At 39.4% G+C, this 25,451-nt stretch overlaps 2 protein-coding genes across 4 annotated transcripts; one reads left to right on the forward strand and one right to left on the reverse strand.

Moving 5' to 3' along the window:
• Positions 1-200: 200 nt before the first annotated feature.
• On the reverse strand, positions 201-5,461 carry zc3h10 (zinc finger CCCH-type containing 10). Of its 2 annotated transcripts, none has more exons than XM_077529871.1 (3): positions 5,331-5,461; positions 2,411-3,662; positions 201-1,422 (listed from the first exon to the last, which is right to left on the reverse strand). In XM_077529871.1, exons 2-3 carry the CDS (start codon positions 3,518-3,520, stop codon positions 898-900), a joined length of 1,635 nt encoding a protein of 544 aa, XP_077385997.1. In that variant the 5' UTR covers positions 3,521-3,662; positions 5,331-5,461; the 3' UTR covers positions 201-897. The 2 variants fall into 2 exon arrangements, with proteins under 2 accessions (XP_077385997.1, XP_077385996.1); XM_077529870.1 differs by lacking the exon at positions 5,331-5,461 and adding an exon at positions 4,437-4,684.
• A 36-nt stretch (positions 5,462-5,497) lies between these two features.
• On the forward strand, positions 5,498-10,715 carry LOC144023922 (sorting nexin-5). 2 transcript variants are annotated; one of them, XM_077529873.1, is made up of 15 exons: positions 5,498-5,638; positions 5,988-6,150; positions 6,315-6,425; positions 6,820-6,927; positions 7,262-7,322; positions 7,469-7,593; positions 8,109-8,192; positions 8,279-8,353; positions 8,419-8,449; positions 8,670-8,757; positions 8,869-8,908; positions 9,010-9,096; positions 9,171-9,260; positions 9,440-9,505; positions 10,374-10,715. In XM_077529873.1, exons 2-15 carry the CDS (start codon positions 6,145-6,147, stop codon positions 10,506-10,508), a joined length of 1,107 nt encoding a protein of 368 aa, XP_077385999.1. In that variant the 5' UTR covers positions 5,498-5,638; positions 5,988-6,144; the 3' UTR covers positions 10,509-10,715. The 2 variants fall into 2 exon arrangements, with proteins under 2 accessions (XP_077385999.1, XP_077385998.1); XM_077529872.1 differs by lacking the exon at positions 5,498-5,638 and having other exon boundaries at positions 5,859-6,150.
• Positions 10,716-25,451: the final 14,736 nt, after the last annotated feature.

The raw sequence follows: 25,451 nt of genomic DNA on the forward strand, positions 1-25,451 counted from the left end.
TTCCTGTTTGCTGAGATACACGGATGTCGTGTTACGGTGGAAGTGAAGTAGAGCGTATTATACCAAGTTTATACAATACGACTCCACCCTTTAAACTCAAAGGCAAAAAGATGTTGAGGTATGCTTTGCACCCGGTAAGCACACTATTTAGTGTGCGTGTGTGTGCATGACCACTTATTTGCTCTTGTTCAGATATAGTGTGCGATTTGTAACTTTATTCACAACAAGCCTAGTGAAACTACAAACGGTTTTTTTTAGGTTTTTGGTGCAGAGAAGAAAAAATTATGAGGAACGAAAAAAAAAAAAATCAAGTCCATTGCATCATTAGCAAAAACTAATGTAAATGGCCATAAGTCAAGACTGGGCGGCACATGCTTAACTGACCCGCAATCTGATAAATCCAATCAGTAAAGACAAAATGAAAGAAGAGAGATATAAAAAGTAGAATTATAGAAATTCATAATACCAAAAAAAGAATAAACGTATCGTTTTACTTATAACAAAACTCCATTTTGTGTACTACTTATGCTCAGGGTCACAGGTGTGCTGGAGCTTATTCCAGCTGACTTTGAAACAATGTTATAATGTATTCAACGAGGTTTTATTTTTATTTTTTTAACACCCAAAAATAAACAACTGTACACAACTGTAATTTGAACAGGCACCTGTCAAAATTCCCATGAAAACAAAGACAGTGTAGGTAACTACTGGAGAATATTCATCATCCTATAATCAAATATCTTTAAATATTTCAGTTTTTGTCAAATGATCAAAAAGGGAAATGAGCCAAATTACTTATTCTCGTATTATTTTAACTTTATTCTTGTAATTAAACGATTTTAAATCTTGTAATCGTTACATCATTTGTTTTCAGTCCGGCCGTGCTATTGCCATTTATCAGGTAATATGAGGCAGAGTGGTGATCCTCATGCTCTGACTGGCGATGGGGTATGACACCATGGGCGTAGTGGCGTGGCTCATGGTGATGCACGGCAGAGGCTGCGTCATGGACATGGACACGGCCACCGGAGCCACGGACACGGCCACCGGCGCCATCGAAACGGGCGGCGCCATCCCCTGGGCGATGGTCTGCGCCAGAGCGGCCGACAGCGGTGTGATTTCGGGGTTGAGGTGAGGGGGTGGCGCCGTCGGGGGTGCGGCGTTGGTGGGGGGTGCCGCGGGAGCGCCGGTGGGCGCCACCAGGTCCTGCTGGGTGACAGGTCGAGGCTGCAGCCCGGTGCTGCTCAGCGTGGTGTGGGTCTGGGCGATGCTGTGATTGTATGAGCTGACCGGGCCCACGGGGGCTGCCAGGGTCTGCTCGGCGGGGGCAGGCGTGGAGGACAGCGTCATCACTTTAGTCTGACTTCGGAATTGGGCGTTCTGCTCCAGGAGAACTTCATTTGTGGCGATCAGGTTGGCCACCTGAGAAGAGGGGACACAGATTCGAAGCAGAGATAGTTCTTGTTCAAAGTGCAAATGCTGCAATTTCCGTCGGTTAATAGGTGTTATTATTCATGTGTATATTTTATATATTTATTTATATAGTGGCTACAAGTTCAGTGCTTAAGTACAATCCACATTTAAATATTGTTCCATGTAAAGATGAAGTGATAAAGCCACAGATTTGTTTGCATTATTGTTGTAATCCAATTTATGGCTCATGTTTTCGCCACAATTAAGAAACATGAACTCTTTCATAATAATTCAAGGTTCATTTGCCATTATTTTAGCACAAGCCTTTCTTATGAGACAAAAACATTTATGTCTAATAAAAGTGATTATTGTTATTGTTGCTTGTTTGCGCATAAATACTGTACATGGAAATAGGACCTAGGGAATTTTTTTTATAAATGATAAAATCTAGGGGTGAAAATCTGCTTCAGTCGATGCTTACGAGTCCATGTATTATTCGAGGTTTCGTATCATACATCACTCGGGGAGGGTACCTCACGATACGCGATACAAGGCATATCAAAAATGAATCGGGAGACAAAGTATCACGATTTATCGCGATATTCACACTCCTATATATCACACACCAAAAATGTGAGCATCCATCAACGACAGAGACGGCAGTGACCATCTGTGATGGGGTGTGTCGACTTTTCATATGCCACTATATATATTTTGAACTAAAAAAATAAAAATCTCTGACCTATTTGCTCTAATCAGTCATCGCCTATTTGCGGGTTACTGTCTGTGTGCTAAAGACCTGTCTAAAAGAAAAGTAGCATTGGCAAAATCCTGTGGTATCTTCAGGCTATTACAAACCTTTTGGGGAGGAGGGGGCATGAATTAGTCAAAGTATTTATGACTGAGCTGGGTCCAAATGCCCAAAAAAAATTAACCCCCCCGCCCTGTTTTGAATCTCTATTTCTCAACAGTTTTCTCCAAGTGCACTCGTTCTAACCTGTTTCTTCAACTCTTCCACTCTCTTCCTTAGCAAGGTGTTTTCCTCCTCCAATAGCCTGTACTCCACAGGACGTGTGGGCAACGCCGCCTGGACTCCGAGCTCATACTGGCCGCCCACACTGCCGTCCGTCAGTCGCAGGCCTTCCAAGCGCCGCCTCTTGATCTGGAGGGCCGTCTGCTCCAGTGAGCTGTCCAGGGTCGCCGAGTCAAAGAGCCCACTCTCAAGTAAGGGGTCGTACACCGACAGCAAGCGCCTCGGTCCTGAGGTGCCTACTGCCAGACAGCCGCTCATTCCCGCCGCACCAACGCCCCCCACTCCTGCGAGACTCGCATCTCTGCAACCGCCCAAGCTTGGGCAGCCCACCGCCATCATATTATTACCCACACTTCCCACAAGTCCTGGAATACCCCCACAGCTTCCTCCTGCGCTCCCTCCAGCACCTACGCTACTTCCTGCATTCACCATTCCACTTGCACCAGGTCCGATAACGCCACCCGCTCCGACCCTGGCCGGTTCAGATTCATAGTCTTTTTGGACGTGGCGAAATTTACACTTATTGCCTCTCTGGCACTCCCCTTTCAGGAAGTCTCTGCAGATCGGGACCTCCCCTCTGCTATTCGGCAGATCCGTGGGGGAGAGGCCAAGTCGTGCTGCGACTTTCCCTCTCAGTGCAAGTGGCAGCTCTCCATTTTTCTTATAATAGTCCTCATCCTCTTTCGATCCATGAACAAAGCGACAGGTGGCGCGCAGACACTCCTTATTTTGGTAATCATGGCAGAAGATGAATTCGTTCTTTTGCACCCCTAAGTTTGGTACCTCATTAAAGTCGGGATGCTTGAAGCGACAACGCTTCCCTCTCTTGCAAACATTGCGAATAAAATCCCTGCACACCCCGTCCGCTGTCAGTCCAGCGCCTTGCATCGCACCTCCCCCATTCCCACAACCACTGCCATTGCCTAGTGCCCCTCCTCCTCCCATGCCAGCAACAATCCCTCCTGACCCTCCTCTGCCCTCTGCAGCGCAAGCAGATCCCGGTCCTCCCTCCTCACTCAGATTGCCACCAGTCCCACCACCAGCTGATAGGTAGGAGCCGTCCCGATCAGGCATGGCGCTGGGCCCAGCTCGAGGAGAATACAGCACTCATGTGTGTGTGTGAAGTCTGCAATACCCTGGTGACCTTTTACAAGCGTAGAGAAGAAGTTATGGATTGATTTTTTTCCCCTTGCCTCCAGCCTTCTCCTGTTAAGACCTGCAAAACAAACATTATGGAATTCAGACCTTTTTATTTGTTAAGTAAAAGGACACAAAGGGTTGTTTCATGGAGAGTAGATCAGATCCTGTCACAACTCTAAACAAGCAAACACTGGGGCCACACTGAAGGGAAGATAATTCAGCTGGGGGAGTTGATAAAACACTGCTCTTTTATTCGGTGTCCTTGGTTCAATCCCTGTAATAGATTTTTACAGTTTTAAACTCATTATTTATACCCATAACATTGTAGGCTACTTATTAACTAATTATATTGCTACTTATGCCGTATTTGCACTACACACCTCCTACTTTAACTGCAATGTTGCTACTTATGGGCGTCTTGTCACGGCCTACAAAACTCCCCCCCCCCAAAAAAAAGATTCCCTCGCTTTATCTAAGGTGAATCGAACCGTGACTTTCAACGTATTAATAGTTATACATTTATGTGGTTTACTGTCATAACCAACCGCCGTCAGGGCAAATATTACGATGCGGCCCGTGATGAACACAAGTTTGGCACCTTTGTTTACCAAAAAAAAACAAAAAACAAAAAAAACAAAGTCTACAATAATGTCATTTACTTTGACATCGGGAAGTGCTATCAAACATATGAACAAGTTCAGATCATTAGTGACATAACTCAGGAAGCATGTACAATTGTTCGCCATTGCCATTCGTCTCGTTCTCGTGCCATTCCTGTACGATCAACGTTGGCTCTCGTTAGCTCGTTTTTGCTAACCTTAGCTAGTTGCTAGCTTGCCAAGTATCTTACCAAATCAAATAGATGCCGGCAGAAATTCCAAGCAAGGGCTCCGCCACACTGAAACAGGTTAACTGTGGTATACGCCAACTCAAAATGCTGTTTTTACGTTTTAATGACCAGGTCGGACTTCTAAGTCATTTGAGGCCTACGTGCTGTTCTGTTTTCCTTTACTACCAAGAAGACACCTCTTCTTCTGCCCTTCCTCCAAAGCGCGGGTGTACATTTCTGCCCCCAGTGGCACGAATGACGAACTGCTCCGAAATAAGTTTTCGTATGTGGCGTACGCTTGTACGAAAAAACCCACTGAGCTGTCAAACGACAACATACTGAGACACACAGTTTCGATGGGCAGCTTTAGTACAGTGCACAATAGAAGTCACGCAGCTGTTCGTTTGTAAATCAAAAGAATAAGAAAACGTTTGCGTCCAAACATGGTAGCACAAGTACTGTCTGCAGCCACAGCATTGACCAGAAAAAAATATTACGAAATACTGGTCGTGGAGCCAACAGCAAGTGGGGGCCAGATTAGATAAAAAAATAAAAAAATAAAAAAAAAATAAAAAAATTGGCCGTTATGCATTTATGCACCACCCTGATAAAAACACTAGCGCACAACACAAAACAATTTACACACAGATAGTTTCTGCAATCCGTACATCCATTTTAGTTTGTACCAAAATACCGAGACCTGGCAAAAATAAAAAAAAAAATAAAAAATCACAAGGTAATTTTGACACACAAAAATTTGGACAATTTCCTATACTGTATATTAATTAGCACACCACAAATTACACTCTCAAAACTCATAAAATTCAATTCATACTCATCTAAAAATATTACCCTTAAAGAGGAATGGTTTGTAGATTTGATTATGAAATAATTTAGACTGTAACGTTCACTCACCCAAGGCTAAATTTATCTCCTCCCCAACATACAAAGATTGAGATTAATCACCTTAAAGAACACCTGTGACACAAATTACTACTTTTCTATTGTAGTTTCCTGAAAAACAATGTGGACTCAACACAAAACGAGGAGCGCTTCTTCTTCGTGTTTTTTTTTTGGGACGTCCAAGACTTTTTTTTTTTTTGTGAGACGGTCTTCCATTGGAGCTTGGAGGATGACAGTCCACACTCCACCTGTTGAGTTTTGATAGACCCGTTTGGAATGGAAAAGACAACTTCTAGATGAGTTATAAACTTTATTTCAGTGTATGTAAGTGTGTGTGTGTGTGTGTGTGTGTGTCTTTTAATATCCTCTACTGCATTTTCTGTAATATTAAAGTCATATTGAACTCTTAAGATGTTGTTTTGTCATCAGCAGCTGCACTGCCTCTTTTATTGGATCTCTTGTAAATTCAACCCTTCTTTTCCAGGTCACTGATTGGGCTGTCATGCCCCCTTCTGCCATGTGGGTGTGTCAAAAGTCCGAGTTACTGACTAACACACCATTTACTCCTTTCCCCCCATGGCCAGCACTTTAGATTTGGCACAGTTGTACTCTATTTCGCATCAAGGCAGCGTGCACTTTGACCCAAAAGGATATCCTGTGCCTTCTCAGCAGTTGCAGCTCAGAGCGCATTGCAGGATTTGCAACCAGCTGACAGAAGATCTTCAGCACTTTAATGCACATTTTCCCTTGAGCAAATAAGGACTTATTGGCATTCTTTGAAGCAGAAAACGAAGGAGACTGAACACGTTGGCTCAAAAGATTGACGATGATGGTAAGTTCCTCAAAATGGTCTTTATGACAACATTGAGAGTCATGTGACAGCCAGTTAATGTGTCCAGGGAGTTCATGTGGACTTGAAGTTACTGTTAAACAGAATTCTAATTGATTCACTCAGGAGTTCTTTACCCACATCTTAACTTAAATTTTATTTTACAGGAAGAGGTGAAAGAGCAGGCGCCTTCTCTGAGTGTCCATGGGCATAGCATTAAGGTCACTGAGGTGCTGCAAGATGGGGATGGATATACCTTTCTAATTGTGTCTCAAAAAGTAAGAACAATTACAAAACTGCACCAGAAATGATCACATTTTTGCTACAAGGCCAATAAAATCAATACGTTAACACCAATAACCAAATCAAATTGTGCTGGCTCGGCACATTTCGATCTGGTGACGCTGTCCTGGACATATCTGTTGAACAACAAACATCTAGAGATAGACTTTGTTTTCTTTGGATCTTTGCAGACTGCAAGTACAATAATAATAAACATTTTTTAATCAATACCGTATTGACGGTATATACAGCTCTGACAGCGTCAGCCAAAACCTTTACAGTGAAACTTAGCAATACGTCTTGGACTGCATGTGTAGTTAATGTTGTGGTCAAAGAGTTGACCAAATCATATTATTGGTTTCGTAATCTTGTCTCTCTTGTTGGCGTTAGCTGTCTGGTACCGGGGAATACCACGTGGACCGGACCTATGAGGACTTTGAATGGCTACAGCAGAACTTGTTCACTCAGGAGGACGTGCCAGGGATACAAGGAGTTATAGTCAGTACAGTACTTCAAATCGCTTTTTTTTTGCATTCAGAGTATCATAGCTATAAATGCAATCAAGATTATGGTGATTTCAGTGATTACAGCAAGTACGTTTGTGTTTTCCTAAGTTAATGCAGCAGAATCATAACACGTGTTTATTGTGCAACACTTTTGGAAACTCACACCTGTTTGAGTATTGTGACGTGTACATGTCACAATGTACATTTGTCATATCATATGACATTTCCAGAAAGGTACAAAATATTTAAACCAATAGAGAACATTCAACATTGTCTTTAAAAACAATGAGTCATTGTAAAATCATTTTCCTATTTTCCCCACCAAGTTTCCTCCTCTTCCTGCAAAGGCGCAGATGAACGCAGCGGCAAAAGCCATCAGACAGCTTGGTGAGTAAATCTGGACAATGCGCACATAATACTAAAAAAACAAAAACAAAAAACAAAAACAAAACTCAACGCATCCTAGCATGCTAGCTGGTTCTCTTGAGTGGGGTTTTGAGTCCAGTACTTTGATGCAAAGGGCTTTTCTGCAGGTTTCCTTGGTTTGGGCGAGTTGCGGCCATACTGTACAGCACTGGAGACCTTCCTCCACCAGGTGGCAGCACACAAACTACTCCGAAAAAACAAAGCTTTGGAGATCTTTCTCACCAGTGCTGAAGTGAGTACTAGACTTGCACAAGTACAAGAATAAATGTGGATTTATAAACTATTCACTGTTATAAAATTGTTTGTCTTACTGTTAATTGTTGAACTGCTCTTTGTCATTCTACGAGCAGTTTCTAGTATTTTGTTTATATGGAGCTAAATATGGTAACCTAATTGACAAACATTGTTGTAAACAGTATCACTTTTGTTAAAAAGGGTTGCGTCGGAAAAAGAGATTCTGTTTTACCAAGACTTTTTGGGACAAACGGAGCATTGTTGGGTTTCCAAGATTTTCCATAAAATACAGTAGGCTACAATCTTTCAAATTGACCCATTTTCATGATATGAATGTAAACAAAAAAATAGGACACCCCTGGTGAAAGAGAAAGGAATCAATAACATTCACGTTTGGAAAATTCTCAGCCTTTAATTCAAACTATTTATTTTTTAATGTGAATTACTACTAGCAGTGTGTTTTGTTCTCAAATGTTTTCCAAGGAAAATTGCACTAATTCTGTTTGTGTGCAGCCGCCAGGTCGACAGAGAGCCAGAAAAAACATTTTCAATCGTTTGAGTCAAGCTGTGGAAGAGATGAGAAAAGAAGGCCACAAGGTTGTCAACTAGGACTCTTACGGCATTGATAGCATCTCAGCCGCCATACTGTGTTTTTCGAACTGTGTCCTTGATTGCCTTTGCAGGATGTTGATGAGTTCTTTCAAACCAAACGGGATCTCAATCTCTCTTTAACCAGCAGCACCAAAACCACAGTGGATGTAAGTTACATCTAGATACACTATGCTTTTTGATTTGTTAATGTTTTTTTTTTTTTTTCCTGCAGAAATTCCTGGATGTGGTGCTAACTGAGCAAAGTAAGATCATGCCACACATCTACGTAAAGTGGGGATAAATAAAGACAGCTGTCATTTATTTCAATTGATGTATTTTAAGTGAATTTTAAAAAAAATGTGGTGGAACAAAATTTAGTGCTTGATTTTTTTTTTCCTTTTTTTTTTTTTTTTTTTTTAAGTCATTCATTAGTAATCCACCCTGACACTAGTTTTCATGCTTGATGCCCTCGTGTTTGTTCAGAAATAGCAGTGGCCTGTGGGCACTTTGCAGCTGCCCTTCATCTGTGTGTGGAATCAGGTGATGATCCTGACAAAGCGGCTTTTTCGAAGTAAGACTCCACTGGTCTCAAGATTGTCATATGGATGTAAAGTGAAACTTTGCATTGAAAAGTTTGGTTCAAAAATAAGATGGACTAATTCTGCACTCTTTATTCATACAGGATTTGTGTAAAATTATCAGACATCTTTGAGACAATGAAGGTAATTTGTATCATTTTAGACAGAAAAGCACAACATATGATCATAATGAAGCAATGATATGTATTTTTTTTATTTTTTGATTAAATGTTTTTGGCATGCAGAAAAGTATGACAAATATTGCCGAGAATGATGTGAGCACTCTCGGACTTGGCCTAGATCTGGAGTCACGCTGTCAGGAAGCAGAAAAAGTATGTCACGTTCGATCTTTAAATTCTAAACTTCTCTTTGGTTTTAAGAAGTCACACTGATGTGTCGGTTTCAGGAGATGCTTTTCAGGAGGACCTGTAAACTAGTGGAGCTGGAAACTGCCATAAAGAATGCAGAGAAGGCCAAACCAGTCAAGAAGGCTTTTGTGAGTATCTGCATCCATGTAGGACAATGGCAACGTTTGACCAGCAGGTGTCAGTAGAATAGTGCTTGTACAAACGTGGCAAAATGGCGAAAAAGGGCTTCTTTATTTTTATGGACATATGTGCTGTTTATGTTGAAGGTGTTGTTGCTTAATTATGACTCACTCTTTATGTTCAACAGTTGGAGGAGGTGAAGAAAGCAGCAGAGACAGAGTTTAATAGTGTCTCTGAAGTGGCAAAAGATGAGGTAAATTACCTAAATTTGACCTGTTATATATTACAACAAAGGGTGTCAAAATTGGTGTCTTAATTTAAAGTTTCTTTAACGCCACAATTTGTTTAATGTGCGATTAATGGCCACCCCGGGGGAATTCCAAACTCAGCGTAGCTGACACATCCACATCAAAATTCAGCAGTAATGTCATAATAATGCATATATTTGTGGAGACTGGGGTCCCAGTTGTAGTTTACAATTGTAAAAATGTGCAGAATTTCACAAGTTACTTCATGTTAAGAATAGACAGCTCTTAGGAAAAAAAAAGCACTGAGCTGTCACCAATGTCTTACAAATGCAATTATGCCATCTAGTGGCAGAAGAATGACATCAACACAAATCAATATCACACTTGTTTTTTACAGTACACCACATCTTTTTCATTTGACCTCCATCCATCCAGCCATTTTCTTGACCGCTTATTCCTCACAAGGGTCACAGGGGGTGCTGGAGCCTATCTCAGCTGGCTCTGGGCAGTAGGCGGGGTACACCCTGGACTGGTTGCCAGCCAATCGCAGTAATTTGAACTAAATTTGATTAATTACTGTATCAATGACTAAAAGATCCAGCCATATTTCCACTTAACATTTTTCCCACTTTTATATTAACAAAAAAGCTTAGAAAAATACATTTTATTATTTTATTTTATTTTATTTTATTGTTATTTTACATTATTATTATTATTTTTTTACATTTAGAACAGAAATAAAATTTGTGATTAATTGTGAGTTAACTATTGAAGTCGTGATAAATTGCCATTAAAAAAATTTAATCGCCGACACCCCTAATTAGAACACATAGGAATTTTATTGTGAGTCAGAGTGGTTTGTTTATGTTGAAGATTGAGCACTTTGAGAGTGCCCGCGTGCAGATGTTACAGAAGGCTCTGGTGAAGTGGTGTGAAAAGCAGCTCAACACAGCCCGGGAAATCGCCGACCAGTACGACCAGCACCTCCAGGCCTTCAGACGGATGTGACACTCTCGCCTTCCACGTGCACGTTCAGTATGGTTGAACATAGCATGTCACTTATTTGCATTAAAGTATAAATGACACTCAGTGAAAACAGACAAATACAAGCTAATGAGAACAATTCAAAGCAATATGATGATTAGTTGCCAACTTTCTACACTACTTTGTTTGATGTTATGATGCCACCAAATAAAGTGATAGATTTAGCATTGGTATGTCTGAGTTGTACATTTATACGACATCTGATTGCCTCTATCTTTTCAATCCTGCTTTGTGCGAAGTATGATATACCATATTTTCCGCACTATAAGGCACACCTACAACGAATGACATATTTTAAAACTTTCTCCTCATATAAGGCGCACCGAATTATAAGACGCACCGCATTATAAGGCGCACCTTCAATGAATGACATGTTTTAAAACTTTTTCGATATATAAGGCGCTACATTTGAGGCTGGGGTTACGTTATGCATCCATTAGATGGTGCTGCGCTAAAGGGAATGTCAACAAAACAGTCAGATAAGTCAGTCAAACTTTTTTAATAGATTACAAACCAGCTTTCTGACAACTCAATTCACTCCCAAAATGAATAAACAGCTGTTTTATTATTTTCTCTGAGGTAAAGTATTAGTATTAGCTAGCGATCCAAGATGGCGGCTCAATGACCTGTTGCGGCTCAATATTGATCCATATATAAGGCGCACTGGATTATGAGGCGCATGGTCAGCTTTTGAAAAAATTGAAGGCTTTTAGGTGCGCCTTATAGTGCGGAAAATACGGTACCTTAAATTTGTTTTAAATCCATCATTTCCCCCTGGAAGCTTAAACGTAAGACACACCTCGGCTCATAAGCTCCACGCTCAAGTCTGCGGAGGACAGCAGGTCTGTGTGTCAGAACCGCTGCCTGCTCCATCTAATCTGTTCTGGGTCTGTAATCTCTCCGTTGGGCGAATTAGGTGGAGTGGTGGTCCAATTGTGGAGGCGAATGAGGGGGAGATAGATGGCTCCTCTCATGAGACGAGAGGACAGAGAGGAAACTGTGCTCGTTTGACAGTGAAGCTGGAGATAAAGTATCATCTCATGTGGTGTCCAGAGTGCTTTTTTCAGCACACCTAACAAATTTATACATGTTTGCAATGATGACAGAATGAATCAGAGTGGTTCTGATGAGGGATGGGCACAGTAATCAAATGTATTGTTAACATTGCAGGAATACAGAATAGATTGCTGATAAATTGTGAGTTGAGTTTAGGCAAAATGGCATGCACTACTTGGCTGCAAACAGCAGAGGCGCTGTTGATTTAAGTTGGCAGTCTGAGGAAGTGGGAAAATAGGCTTTCGGTTAGGAAGGGCATCCGGTTTCTAAAACTTCCCTGCCTCTCCCCCTCCCTAAAAAAATAAAACATCTAGTGACTTGCAGTGGCGATCAATGACAGAATAAGATAAAAGTCACAAGTCTGACATTGAAATAGGAAGGTTTTTTTTTTTTTTGTTTTTTTTTTAAATTGAGATTTAAAACAAAAAGTGATGATCGATTTTCACTGACAGTCAAATGCCCACTACCATTTGGTATTTAACTACTTGTATCTTTAGGGGAACTTCTGCATTGCGTATTCTAGCATGTCCGCCCTGTGGGCAACGACACATTAAACGACACATCCCCTTGACTCAGCAAGCTATCATTCCTTTATTGCTTAGTTTCATGTGGAAGGAGCAACAACCCGACTCAAGTCTCCCTTTAATTTATTGGTCACTAAACAACAAATTCCCCTTGAAGGTTTGTACATTTTTGATTAAGCTGTGGTTATGTTAAAGCTGCAGAGTTTTCATAATTTCTGAATTTTTATAGGACAACTTTTAAAGAATTGGTAAAATGTCAGGTAAGTTGGATGTGGTGAAATATTTGTCAATCAAGGTGATACCCGGAGTCACTACTTTTGTGACTTGAGAAAATTTTTTTGGACCTAATAAAAGTTCCAACGGCTACCCTGGAGTCCAGTAATTAGGCCTGTGGTGGTCCATATTGTGTAAGGTGCAGAAAAGCTCTGTCTCTATATTTTTAGAACAGAAGTAGTCAAAGGTATGGCCAACATTATTATGAAACCGATGATTATGAAAATTGTATTCATTCAGATTAAAACTTTTTTGTTTTTAAAATTAATTAGATAATTAGTCTAAATAAAACAAATAAAAAATGAAACAATTTTAAATGTAGCTATTTTGAAATAAATTATTAATAAATTAATTGAGAATAATAACAAAAATATATTATTGTTAAAATAATGTTTTATCTCTATTAAATAAGACATCTCTAAATGACCCAGCTCATCTACCCATTTTAAAAATCAAATGTAGCCCTCGAGCGCATTTGCCCATCCCTGCTTCAGACCCTTTTAAAAAGTCTGTTTCACAGCCTAGGGATGGCAGTGCAGGACAAATTGCCCTTGGTAGTGGGCTTTATCTGGGAGATGTAGTGGTGAACGGAAAGGTGCTTCATTTGTCGCAAAGACACGTTTCTTTGTATTTCACTTAGCTGTAGTAGCAGTGTTGTGGTCAACATCGCTTTTGTGCAGGTTCTGTGAGGTCATTTCCCACTCATGGCAGACTCGCAAACATTCTGCAACTGAAAGGTGACCCGATTAAGATATGTTGATGAAAGCTCTTTTGATAAAAAAAAAAAAAAAAAAAACTAATTAAAAAAATATCCACATAATTAAATATAGTTGTTTTTTTAAGTATTAAGCAATTCGTTTATGTTATCGTAATATACTTGAGTTGAGTAAAAGTAATTTATTATAGTTAACTCATTCACTCCAAACCATTTTCACTGAAGAAAACACCCTTCGCTTCCTGCTCTTTTGCTGGATTTGGACTGATTTTGATTTGATTCATCAGGTGAAAAAAAAAAAAAAAAAAAAAAAGTATATTTCTATCTGTTTCCATTTGGCAGCAATTAGCATTAGAATATACCTCAGTTTCATCATTATTCACAAATCGTTTTAAAACTGTGGGAAAAACAGCTTGTTGCAACATGGCCCTGGTTGATCTCTTATACTTTGATGCCACCTGCTGGCCGTTTTTGTAATAACTACCATTGCTTCAACCGTTCACTTCAGTTCAGAGGCTGCATCAAAGCCTTCTTATGCTCTAGCATAAATAAACAAAACAAAAAACAAAACGTATAAATACATATTTGGGACACTGGTGATATTTAAACTATAACGTATTTATACGTCATTGGGAGCAAATCAGTTAATTTAACAAAATTGCTAGGATTGGGACCAACTTAATTTACTTGGGTTAATAAGCTTATTTTATTCAGGGTAGTAGTTTATTTCTATAGGTTTGGTCTTTTAAAACTATATTTTATATATCGACAACTTAATGTTTTCAAACCAACCATGAATGTGTGTGTGTGTGTGTGTGTGGGGTGGGGGGGGTAACTCACACAGGCACAGGCAAGAGCACAAACGCCTCTCATGCTTTGAAACCTATGACCTCTGAACTGCAGGTGGATGTGCTAACCAGTCAGTCACCGGCGCCGCAAACGGCATAACTGGTAACTTCCATCACCGTTACCTGAACAATAATGACATTAGAAATGTGGCTGCCTCATTCAACGTGAATGAATATGAATTAATCATTTATTTTACACACAATAAGTTACCGATTACCAATTACTTGTTCGATTTAAGTAAATGAAACAAGCTTATCAATTTTTTTAAGTAAAAAATGAATGAATGGATGGATTTTGTTGTATTCCTCAAAGTGAAAGGTGATGCTCGTTATACAAGTGAAGGGGACTGATCTCTGCGTGTCTGGAATCATGTAATTCCCAAGACAAGGTAATCATTTTGTCCCGTGAGGCTGATTTAAACCAGTTGAGGGCAGTCACACTAATGAGAGCGCCACTCAGTCTCAGCTGTGACCCTGATCAAGGACGACGAGAGATCATGGCAATGCTGCATGCGTTGGGAGTTTGCGAAAACATTCACTTATCGCCGATATGCTGGAAGGAAGAGCTCATTACGGACAAAGAGGCAGCACTCACTCAACCCCATCGCACCCACAACCCCCTCCTCCCCTTACAGGCCCGTGCTAGCGCGCAGACTGACGGCTAGACAAGAACAAATAAGGAGACGAGACATATAAGTTGCTATTTCATTGATGTCAGTCTGTTAATGCACAATGGGAGATTTATAAACAGTATTTATCATGAATATGCAATAGCTTGTCGGGTTGTAAAAGCAACTCTGGATAATTAATCCGCTTGTCTAACTGCACTTTCATGAATTTATAATGCGAGCAGGCCAATCTATTTTGCCTATAAGACAGCTCATTTGCTCTAGATAACTACCTTACGTGAAAGTTGCTTTGTCTTTGTGTCCCTGCTACCTGGATTCACCCTTCCTGTTCTGTCTTCACAAGCAGCTTTGATATCCTGGAGGAGCTCGGGCTCCTGGGAGGTGAGAGAACAAATTTTGCAATATGAAAGCCTCCCCCCCCCCCCCACACACACTTTTTGCATCTTCCCAATCGAGTCTTGCCGTCCCTGCCGAACAGCCGAGTTTGAAACGAAATAAAAGGGGAAAATAAACCGCGAGCGCTTTAATCTTATATTCACTTGCATCTGAATTGAAGTCCACGGCTCCGTCACTGACGAGTGTGTGCGTGGCAGCTGACTTGTGTCAACCCAAGGTTGTTGGCACCTCATTAAATCTAATCACTGCCGTGCGCAGATTATGACTCATTAAAAGTTTTGGGGAGCGAGATATGATGAGCGCGAGAGAGAGGAGGAGAAGAACATAATGTAATGCAGATTTGCTACCACCTGCGGCTATTACACTTTCATAAGGCACATCCCAAACAGATCTCTGCAAAACCTGCTAGCAACACCCCGCCAGTATTTTCCAAGACGCTTTTCAGTTTTTCTGCAGCATTGCAAAGCATTAGACTTGCTAATTCTCTCTATTTGTCACTTCACGAGTGAATGGAGGCCATAAATATTTATACTTTCACACTCTGCCACTACCTTATACGTTGAAAGGATTGCAGATGATGCTATGATACAGTTAATTAGGTTTGCAGGAATAATGTCAGCAGCAGGTTGACATGCTGAGCTGATGACTTCCCTGCCATTGTCAACGCGTTGAGTGAATATGAACACAAAAGCTGGCCGTGTAGCGACAACTCAGACAAAAAAAAACATTTGAATATCAAAGGAACCACTTTTGAAATAATTGTTGGTCAAGCAGTGCAGTACAGCAATTGTATTTTCTTGCTACAGCATGTTTTCACACCCAAATACAAATGCAGCCATTAAAAGCTAAATCAATTATTCATCAATTTTTCCATCACAGCTTTGACCAGAGTAGCAGGACATATTATGATGCAATGGATCCGCCCAGAGGGCAAGTGGTCACTTGTCTTCTACATGTCATACAGTACACCCTGTCCCATGCTGGATCACATGCACATGCATCACAGTTTCTGTTTGCAAGTAGTGACATTACCTTTTTTTTTTTTTTTGGACGTCGACTGGCAGTACATAACATAATTAGTTAAAATTAATATATTCACTTTGGACTAACTTAATTCAATCATGTGCTATCAACTGAAGTGATTTTTTTTTTTTTTTTTTTTTTTTTTTAAGTTGGTCAACAATTCAATTTTTAATCTTATGGGGTATATGCCACGGAAGAGGCGGGACTGTTTTTTGCACATCAGTTTGCTTCCGGTTCGGTTTCCGACGTGTGGGCTGCGTCAAAAATAGTTGTGCTTACGCCTTTGTGCCCCTCGGTTACGCATTCGCAACCCGGACCGGAAACAAACTGATGTGCAAAATCACGTCCCGCCTCTTCCGTGGCATATACCCCATTGGTTCAAAAATTCTCTTTTTAGAGTGTAGACTAGGGGTGTGAATTGCCTAGTACCTGACGATTCGATTCGTATCACGATTCACAGGTCACGATTCGATTCGATACCGATTAATCCCGATACGAATGGTCACGATTCGATACCGATTAATCCTGATACGAATTTATAAGTCGATTGTTGCGATTTTTTTTCATTCATATTTAGAAAATACTAATCAGTAAGCTTGTAGAGTGTAAGATTTATATGAAAATGTATTATTTATTTATCTGAAATTTCAGTCTTATAGAGGTTGTAATCTGTTTCATGTTTGAACAGCATTAAAATAAAAATATTAAGGCTTAATGTGCCGTTCATATAACATTCTTCCATGCTCAAGGTGTGAATCCTAAAAAAAAAAAAAAAAAAAAAAAAAAAAAAAAAAAAATCGATTCTGCCGATTATTGAATCGATTCGAGAATCGCGCGATGTAGTATCGCGATATATCGCCGAATCGATTTTTTTTTTTTTTTTTAACACCCCTAGTGTAGACACACCTCCAGGACTTGCTTGACTGATTTGGTTCACCAAACTGCCAAACATGGGCAGCAAGCCTCACACTGATACGCAAATCAGGATATGCCTGCATTTGCACCAGTGTTAATTTCGTCAACAAAAACTAAACAAAAATAATTTCGTCAACACAAATTTTTCACCAGACTAAAACTAGACCAGACTCGACTAAAACCCTCATTAATAAACAATAACTGGGACTAAGTGTCATGTTTCAGTTTTGATGAAGACAAAGCTATAGACATTTTAGTTCATAAACAAAAATTCTATGATTTTGTAAAATCTTGTCTCTGCTAATCTCTCACGTCTGTGATACTGTCATGTGACACACAGCACAAACATGGGACAGACAGGAGGTGGATTCAAGGTGAAAGGTTAAAAAAAGTAAACTATAGTTATAACTTAACATTAATCTAATGGCTATAACGTTCCAACAATAATGTCAATGGGACTGCTAGCTAACTGACTAGCTCATAGCATGGAGCCATAGTAGCCACTATAATTGTGTGTGTGAAGTTGTTTTTCATCAAAAAGATGAGAAAATTTGATGTGAAATAGTTTTAGATCCGAAAAGGTTCAATATAATCTGCTGACAAAAAATATAGAGGGGTAAAATGGTTGTCCTGACTAAAACTAGACTAAAATGTTGACAGCTGTTGACTAAAACTACATGAATAAAAATTACGTGTTCTTGGCCTAAAATAGACAAAAATGCTAAATTTATAGTCAACTAATAATGGACTAAATAAAAATGGGATGAGGTTGACTAACTGTAATAAAAACTAACAAGCGTGACTGAAATTGGACTAAAACTGAGACTAAATTTTAAAATGGTAGACAAAATTAACAGTAATTTGCACCACGGGGCATGATATGCTGGCTATGAAAATCAACTCTCATTCAATACATATCTTGTAATTATAGACATTTTAGGTGCGATAAATAGGGGAATTGTTATTATGTTATTGGGGTTTTCTTCTATTTTGATTGTTGTTGTTTTTTGTTTTATCTCTGCTGTTCATCTGTTTATATGTTCAAAAAATAATAAAAGGAAAAGGAAAGGAAAGGAAGGAATTATTTTCAAAGTTGAATCAATTCATGTCGAAACTTTCCCTTTTTGTTCAAGGTCACCTCATTGTGCCCTCCTACTTGACTCTCTGCTTGCATCTCCACCACAATATTTTCAGCAGATAAGGTCAGAGCAACCAGATTGAATGTCATCCCAAATAGATGAACAAACAGAGGTTGAACATCTGCTGCAGAAAAACGTGGCCAAGCCCACCTCTGGTTCTCAAGACAAATGTCACCTCTACCTTCACGCTGCTGTGCACTAGGCAATGATTTAGCAAGTAGATAGTTATGCATGGTTTTGTAAATGCCTCCTGGTTATACGCTAATACAATTCACTTTGAGATAATGAAAGTCTCATTAATCCCAGTCAGCTATAACATATGGTAAACCCCCATTAAGGTTTGATGATAAGGCGCAAGAGCTGCAATCATACTGATTGTGTTGTTTATCAGCTGCTGCAGGAAAAAAAAATGTAATGATGCAATAATACAAAACAAGCTGAACAAGCAGTAACATTTTTCTTTGCCTCTAACAATCTTCCCAGACAACAAGAAATTGTTGTTTATTGTTCTGGCCATAATGAATGTACCATTCAACAATATTCATATTCAGTGATGATAATGGTCCTGTTTGATTGACAATCTTTCAACGATGCCTTTATTATTTTGGTTGAAGTTTTCTAAAATATTCCACCTCTTTTCACTGAAAATTACTATCACAATAATAAACTAATTGTCCAAATGCCAATAAACACTGAGCATTATTATTTTTATAAAGGCAGAGTTTATGATACAGCTCTTGTATTGGGTCTCATTATATGAGCAGATGAAGCGGCTGCTGAATTTTATTTAGCCTGCAAAATAGAATTCATGTTCACACAGATATACTGCAAAAATCCTGAAACCGTTTTATACCTTTTAAGTGGACAAACTAATAACAACTAATGACAGTATTCCGATCTTTCAAGAGCAATTGTGTGAGAAGAAATAAAATGCTGGGTGATTTGCAGTATGTGACCCAAAATAATCGGATCGTCATTATAGCTGTTCTAAGAAACCTGATGTGACAAGACAAAACAAGTGATGTGGTTAGCGTAATCTCGTTTGCCCAAATGTGCTGGAAAATAAAACTCTGACACCTTTATATTTGTGTTGGGAATGAGGGAACTGAGTAAATTACAGCAAGGAGGGTATTTGCCTTACATTGTACACCAGCAGCAATGGTGCTCTCCTTTCACCCATCTCATGCATGGATGATACAGTATTTAGTCTCTCAAATTGCAAGGTAAACAATTTAAAAAAGAAATGAGGAGTAAGATGATAATTGTAGTACGTTGTCTATTAGAATTTATGATGATATTGAAGTAATTTGCTTTGTGTCACACCACACTAAAATGTGATGCAGTACAATACTACTTTAATAATTTTTTCTTCTTTTATCTAGTCCCGTAAAAAGTACAAATATATTACTGTGGTTGGGGAAAGAAAAAAAAATCATTGTCACGATCAAAACTCTGAAAGTTCACTGCAAAGTGGAGGCTGTCAGCTCTCCACTCTTCACCATCTCAGATGATGCGCAGAAATGTACGAGCTCCCTAATCTGTGCTGCGTAACCGCTGATGAATATGAATGACTCTATGAATATAGATGAGAGGAATGAATAATGATGGGTGCGCTTTCCCCTCCCTCTTATCGATGGGTGTTGGGGCACCGAGCATAACCAATCAATCATCACCAAGAAGTCCCTTGATTGACAGGTAGTGCGACCTTGCGGAATATGATATTTTTCAATAATAACAGCTAAGTTGTTTGGGTGCTCTTCATCTGTAAACTAACCTGCACGATGTGTCTGCTGCCTCGGTGTTTAATGATGACTTGTAGTGGCACATTGCAAATGAATCCAATAAATGCATCAGCATTACAGAAGGTAATAAATGACATGCAAAACAAGCACATGAATTTCCACTAATGGCTTCAATGACATTAAGCTCATTAAAGTCGAGTCCAGTGAGGCACGGCAGTTAAATGGCTGATGAACTGATAGAAGTTATTGTGCGAGGTCAAGGGTCAACTATTCTAGCACACCTTTGATAATTGGAACAGCTTGAGGCAACAGTTGTATTGATGCTGTATACGGTCATGATATTTCCAGCGCGGCAATCTAATAGCAAAAAGCTGCCATCTCTCAACGCTTCATTACGGGCCTAATGCAGCGTTTCCTGTTCCAACACCTGTGGGATCGTTTACCACCTATTTACCTCGTGTTCCCCACCATGTACCCTAGGCCTCCCATTCCGTGTAATGGCTGCATTGATCACACTGCTGCACCCCCTCCGAACAACATCAATGGGATATTGACTCAGCAGCCTTGGTCCATCGCACATCGTGTCTGTGAGGCGGAGGAAAAATTTGAAATGCAGACCACTGGACCGAACAGGTTGCAAGTTCAAGCAGAACTGGCACAGTCGAATGCGTATAATGTAAGCCCATGAGGTGGCAGGAGTCCAAAGTCCATTACTGCATTAATATCGTGGCTGACCATTAAGTGCTGGGTTCAGTTTTTCATGGTTAAGAGCTAATTTCCACTTTCTAGGGCAGCACTTTTCTTTCTCTTAATATTTTCTTTTATACATTTATCTTTATTTTTAGATAAACTATTGTTTAAATGAATTGCTGATTTTGAAAAAAAAAAAAATATTTTTTTTTTAAATGTCAACAGTCCAATTTTTAAGACAAAAAAAAGAAAAAAACAGAGACTGATGAAAATGTTTTTAAAATTACCTAAAAATGTCCAAAAAGGAAGCGGAAAAGCAAAAAATTACCATGAAATGTCCATGAAAATGACAAAAATGCCCTGGAATGGAATTTTTTTTAAAAAAGGCAGAAAATCAAAGATTTAAAAAGTAACTATAAAATGTCCAAAAACAAAATAAAAAATCCTGAAAATTACCTTAAAATGTTCACAAAATTGCGAAAAAGTCAGAAAATTGATTTAAGAGTACGTAGGAAAAAAATGCTCACAACTAGCCATAAAATGTTAAAAAACAAGAAGGAATTCTGAAAATTACCATAAAATGTTCACAAAATTGCCAAAAATGTCAGAAAATTGACAGCAAAAAATGCAGAGGTAGGCAATTACCATATGTCCATTAAATTGCCAAAAATGTAAGAAATTTGCCAGAAAGGCAAGGGGAAAAAACAAATAAAAAATGAATTCTGAGAAATTACAAAAAAATAAATACAAAAGTAAAGAAAGCTGAAAGTAAGATGAAAATGAATCTCAAAGTAATGGATGCTGTACATTTCTCTGTTATAGTGCAGCACTAATGAACTGTTGGGCCCTCAGCCCAAGAAGCGAACACTAACACATTGTTTCATTCATCACAATTTTCAAATGTTTTGTGGCTCCAGACATTTTTTTTTTTGTTATTTATTTGTCTTAAAATTGCTTTTTTGTCAGTAAAGATTGCTGACCCCTGGTCTAAAGTTACGCATGCACAGACCATGTCTAAAGGTTGGGAGACAGCCTATCTACCAACTGAACCATACCACTCTGCCTTTCTGTATATTGCTGGTGAAGCTAGTAATAAAAATAAATAAATACATGAAAACAAAAGCTAGTAAAAGCTTACGAGACCAAAGCAGAAGGTGACGAACCACAGGACTCAGCTTTTTGTCCATTGGGAATCCGTATCAGGAAAATGTTAGTAAAACATGTTAGCCTCTTGTAAAGTGGTGAGACTCCACCCATGTAATATAATTAGTGATTACTAGGCATACAAAAAAAACCAAAAACAAAAAAAAAGTATGTTAATGTGATAGAACATATTTTTTTGCATATAATTGACATCAATAGTGGGTTTTTAAATTTAGTTCACCACTAGATGGCGATAAAGATTACACACTGTGACTTTAACGAACAGTAAACGAGACATGGCTCAAGTGGTAGAGGGGTTGCCTCCCATGCTGAAGGTTGTGGAATTGTTCCTCAGCCCTTGAGTGATTTTGATTTTTTTTTTTTTTTGCTCTCTTCCAAGTTTACTTTGTTTAGACTGGGACCAAATTTAGTCTTTTTTTTAGAGTAAAATTTACTCTATGTTGTACTGGAAGCAGTGCAACAACAGGGGGACACTATGAAATGAAGTGAATAGACTGTTGGGGAAAAAATGAATGCAATTTCATGGCACAAATATTTAGGTTGTAAATGTAGGTCAGTGCTTCTGCTTGTGTTTAGGCCAGCAGAAAAGGCCTCCGGCTTTAAAATGAAGCCACCTTGTAAGCTAATCAAGCTAATATCTTAGGACTGTTTTGTTGCTCTGGTTGGCAGTTCTACATGGACATACCTCCTCCAATCTGTCGCGAGCGTCCTGCTCAGAGGTCAAAGTTCACTGCCAAGCACTGGAACGCTGTTGACATGTTGCGACATCATTCGGCTGATTCCATGCTTCTCGTCTCAGCACATTACGCTTGGCGTTGATAGGGACAGATGTTCGTATCCAGAGACAACGCCCCACCAGAGCCTGGGAACTTGTGCGAAGGCTCGCTGTGGCGTTCACACGTATCCAAATGCCTTCAGTCGGAGGGGGCGTCGGCTCAGCTGCGCAATGCAGGCGGGGGTTGGGTTGCTGGCTGGGATGCTTCTCCCGCTGCACGCCTTCATACTCTATTGATGTCCTTAAGAGTCCAGGTTAGAGGTCAGCGCTTTAGCGCTGACGGGGTCAAACCTCATCTCATGAATATGGAGGACGGCCGGGCCCGGGGGACCATCTGCTCCACTCTTTTGGACCCCAAACAAATGAGCCTGCTGAGAGGGTGCCGTATTAAGTGTAATTAGTGTGGATTTCCCAGGCCTGACTTGTAGTGCCAACCCCCATTTTCAGCCACCATTGACAGGTGGGTTTGTAACAGATATGGCACATTTAATATATGAGTCAAATAATGGCACTTGGTGAATTGAACGTGATTTTATTTATAACCAAAATTCTGTATCACTTTATAATAAGGGTGCACTTTGTAATTTATGTGCTCAAGGGGCATGTTTCATTTTTAAAAGGGGAAGTCAACCAAGAAAAATAAAATTAAATTATTGACAATAATATTGTCTATGCAGCCCCACAACTCTAAATACGGTATTCTGGTTAATACCGTTTGTGAAAAATGAATTAATCAAGCCAGATCCTCCCTTTTTTTTTTTTTTTACATGTGAGAGGGCAGCCATTTTGCCACTTTCTGTCGAGTGAAAATGACATCACAGTTGTTCAGTTCTCAGGTAGCAACCAATCACAGCTCAGCTTCAGAAAACAGGTGAGCTGTGATTGGCTGTTACCTGAGCCCTGAGCAACTGTGATGTCATCTTCAGTCAATAGCAAGTAGCAAAATGGCCACTACCTGAGATAGATATAAATGGCTGAATTTTGCTCCATAATTTATATTCCACAAATGTAATATTAATCCGAATGTCATATTTAGACTAGTGAGGTCACATATAACATATTATTGTCATTAAGGTTGACATAACCTTTAAAATTGACTCAGTTCATAAGAAGTTATAGAATATAATAAATAAGTCTTTTTTTTATAGCACTGTGGAGTGTTGTCCTTTTTATTCTTAGCTCACCTCATCTACTGTCTTCTAAATAGATTTTGCAAATCTTAATGAACTGTATGTTCTCTAGTGAATAAAGAGCTCATTTGTTATTTGCTTGGGTGGGTGGTTTTCACAGACTGTCCGGGTTGTTAGAAGCCAATCACCATGTGACTGTAATGACTGTGGTTACAGTACAGTATTGAGGTTTTGCATCGTAATTGCAGAGATTACATAACTTGGCAATGCGCCTCCACTGCCAACACAGAGCCAAGCTGCCGTCGTTATTTATTTAGTCGCATTGTCAACAAAATAATTCTGGAACACTGCTTTGTGAGGAGTATTTTTTTCCATTTCAAAAAATGCCAAATTAGAGATCATTTGTATAAAAGGATATCTATTTCTATTAAGATTATACAAGGAAAATGGAGGCGATACAAATACTTTTCAATCACTTACCACAAAAAGTTACCTTTTTTTTGCAAAGACTTTCACTACAAATCAATGCAATGTCGACCTCTCACTGACATTCAGCGGTCTCCTCTCCCGTCATATTCAACTCCCACAAGGGAGCCCGCCTCAAAGCGATGCTATGTGTACTTGTTTTGATCGAGCGCATTTCATCTCATGTTTGAATTCAGCGAACAATACACCTATTCTTTACGCACTGATGTGGCTGCGTTGGAGCAGATGGAAGCAAAAAGAGCGGCTGGCAGATGAGAGAGTTTTTGTCAACCGGCATCTTTTTCTCGAAGCATTTTGATGTTGGAAATACAAAAGAGGACTTAAAAAGCTCACCCTTTTGCTTCACAATTGAGAATCTTTCAGCGTGTTTCTGTTAAGAATCAGACACACAAAACGTTAGCTAGCTAACGAGCAGACAAGTAATCCATTTTCTATATTGCTTATCCTCAATAGAGGACAAGAGGCAGTATACACCAAACAACGTATCTGTGCTGCAGGGAATTTAGTGTGCTCAGTAGTTGACTAGTTACTGTTGTGATGGTATGTAATGCGATTTATTTATTATTTTAATCCCTTCATACTTCTGTCGAGCAAAATAAAAACAAAACCATATGGTATTCCACAGGGTTCAATTCCGGGGCCTCTGCCGTTTTCATTGTATCTGCTGCCCCTGAATCACTATGCTAAATAGATTTTGCCTGAAATAAATACTGTACTCTAATACAAACTATCAAAAGTCACAATTACAATGCTTTCAATTAATTTGTCATCTGGGTTGGTTTGGCTGTGCCACAATAAGACAGTTTCGGTGAGTATCTCAGCACTTTTGACTTTTTAAAGAGGAAGTCAACCCCCCCCCCAATATTTGACAATATGTTATATGTGACCTCACTAGTCTAAACATCACATTTGGATTAATATTACATTTGTGGAATATGAGTTAAGCAGCAAAATCCAGCCATTTTTATCTATCTCAGGGGGCGGCCATTTTGCCACTTGTTGTCGACTGAAGATGACATCAATGTTGCTCAGGTCTTAGATAACAACCAATCACAGCTCAGCTTCAGAAAATAGGTGAGCTGTGATTGGCTGTTACCTGAGCCATGAGCAACTGTGATGTCATCTTCAGTCGACAGCAAGTGGCAAAATGGCTGCCCCCTGAGATGGATTAAAAACAGCTGGCTTTTGCTCCATAACTTATATTTCACAAATGTAATATTAATCAGAATGTCATGTTTACACTAGTGAGGTCACATATAACATACTGTTGTCAAGAAATGTTTAAGGTTGACTTCCACTTTAAAGAAAGTAGTAACCTTTACAATGAAAGTAAACTTGATGAGCTTCAACTGATCTTTTTTGTTAGTTTCTGTTTTAAAGTTTTAATCTGAAAGGAAGTAAA

This window comes from Festucalex cinctus, chromosome 8 (assembly GCF_051991245.1).
Source record: "Festucalex cinctus isolate MCC-2025b chromosome 8, RoL_Fcin_1.0, whole genome shotgun sequence".
In the NCBI taxonomy this organism is placed as follows: Eukaryota; Metazoa; Chordata; class Actinopteri; order Syngnathiformes; family Syngnathidae; genus Festucalex; species Festucalex cinctus.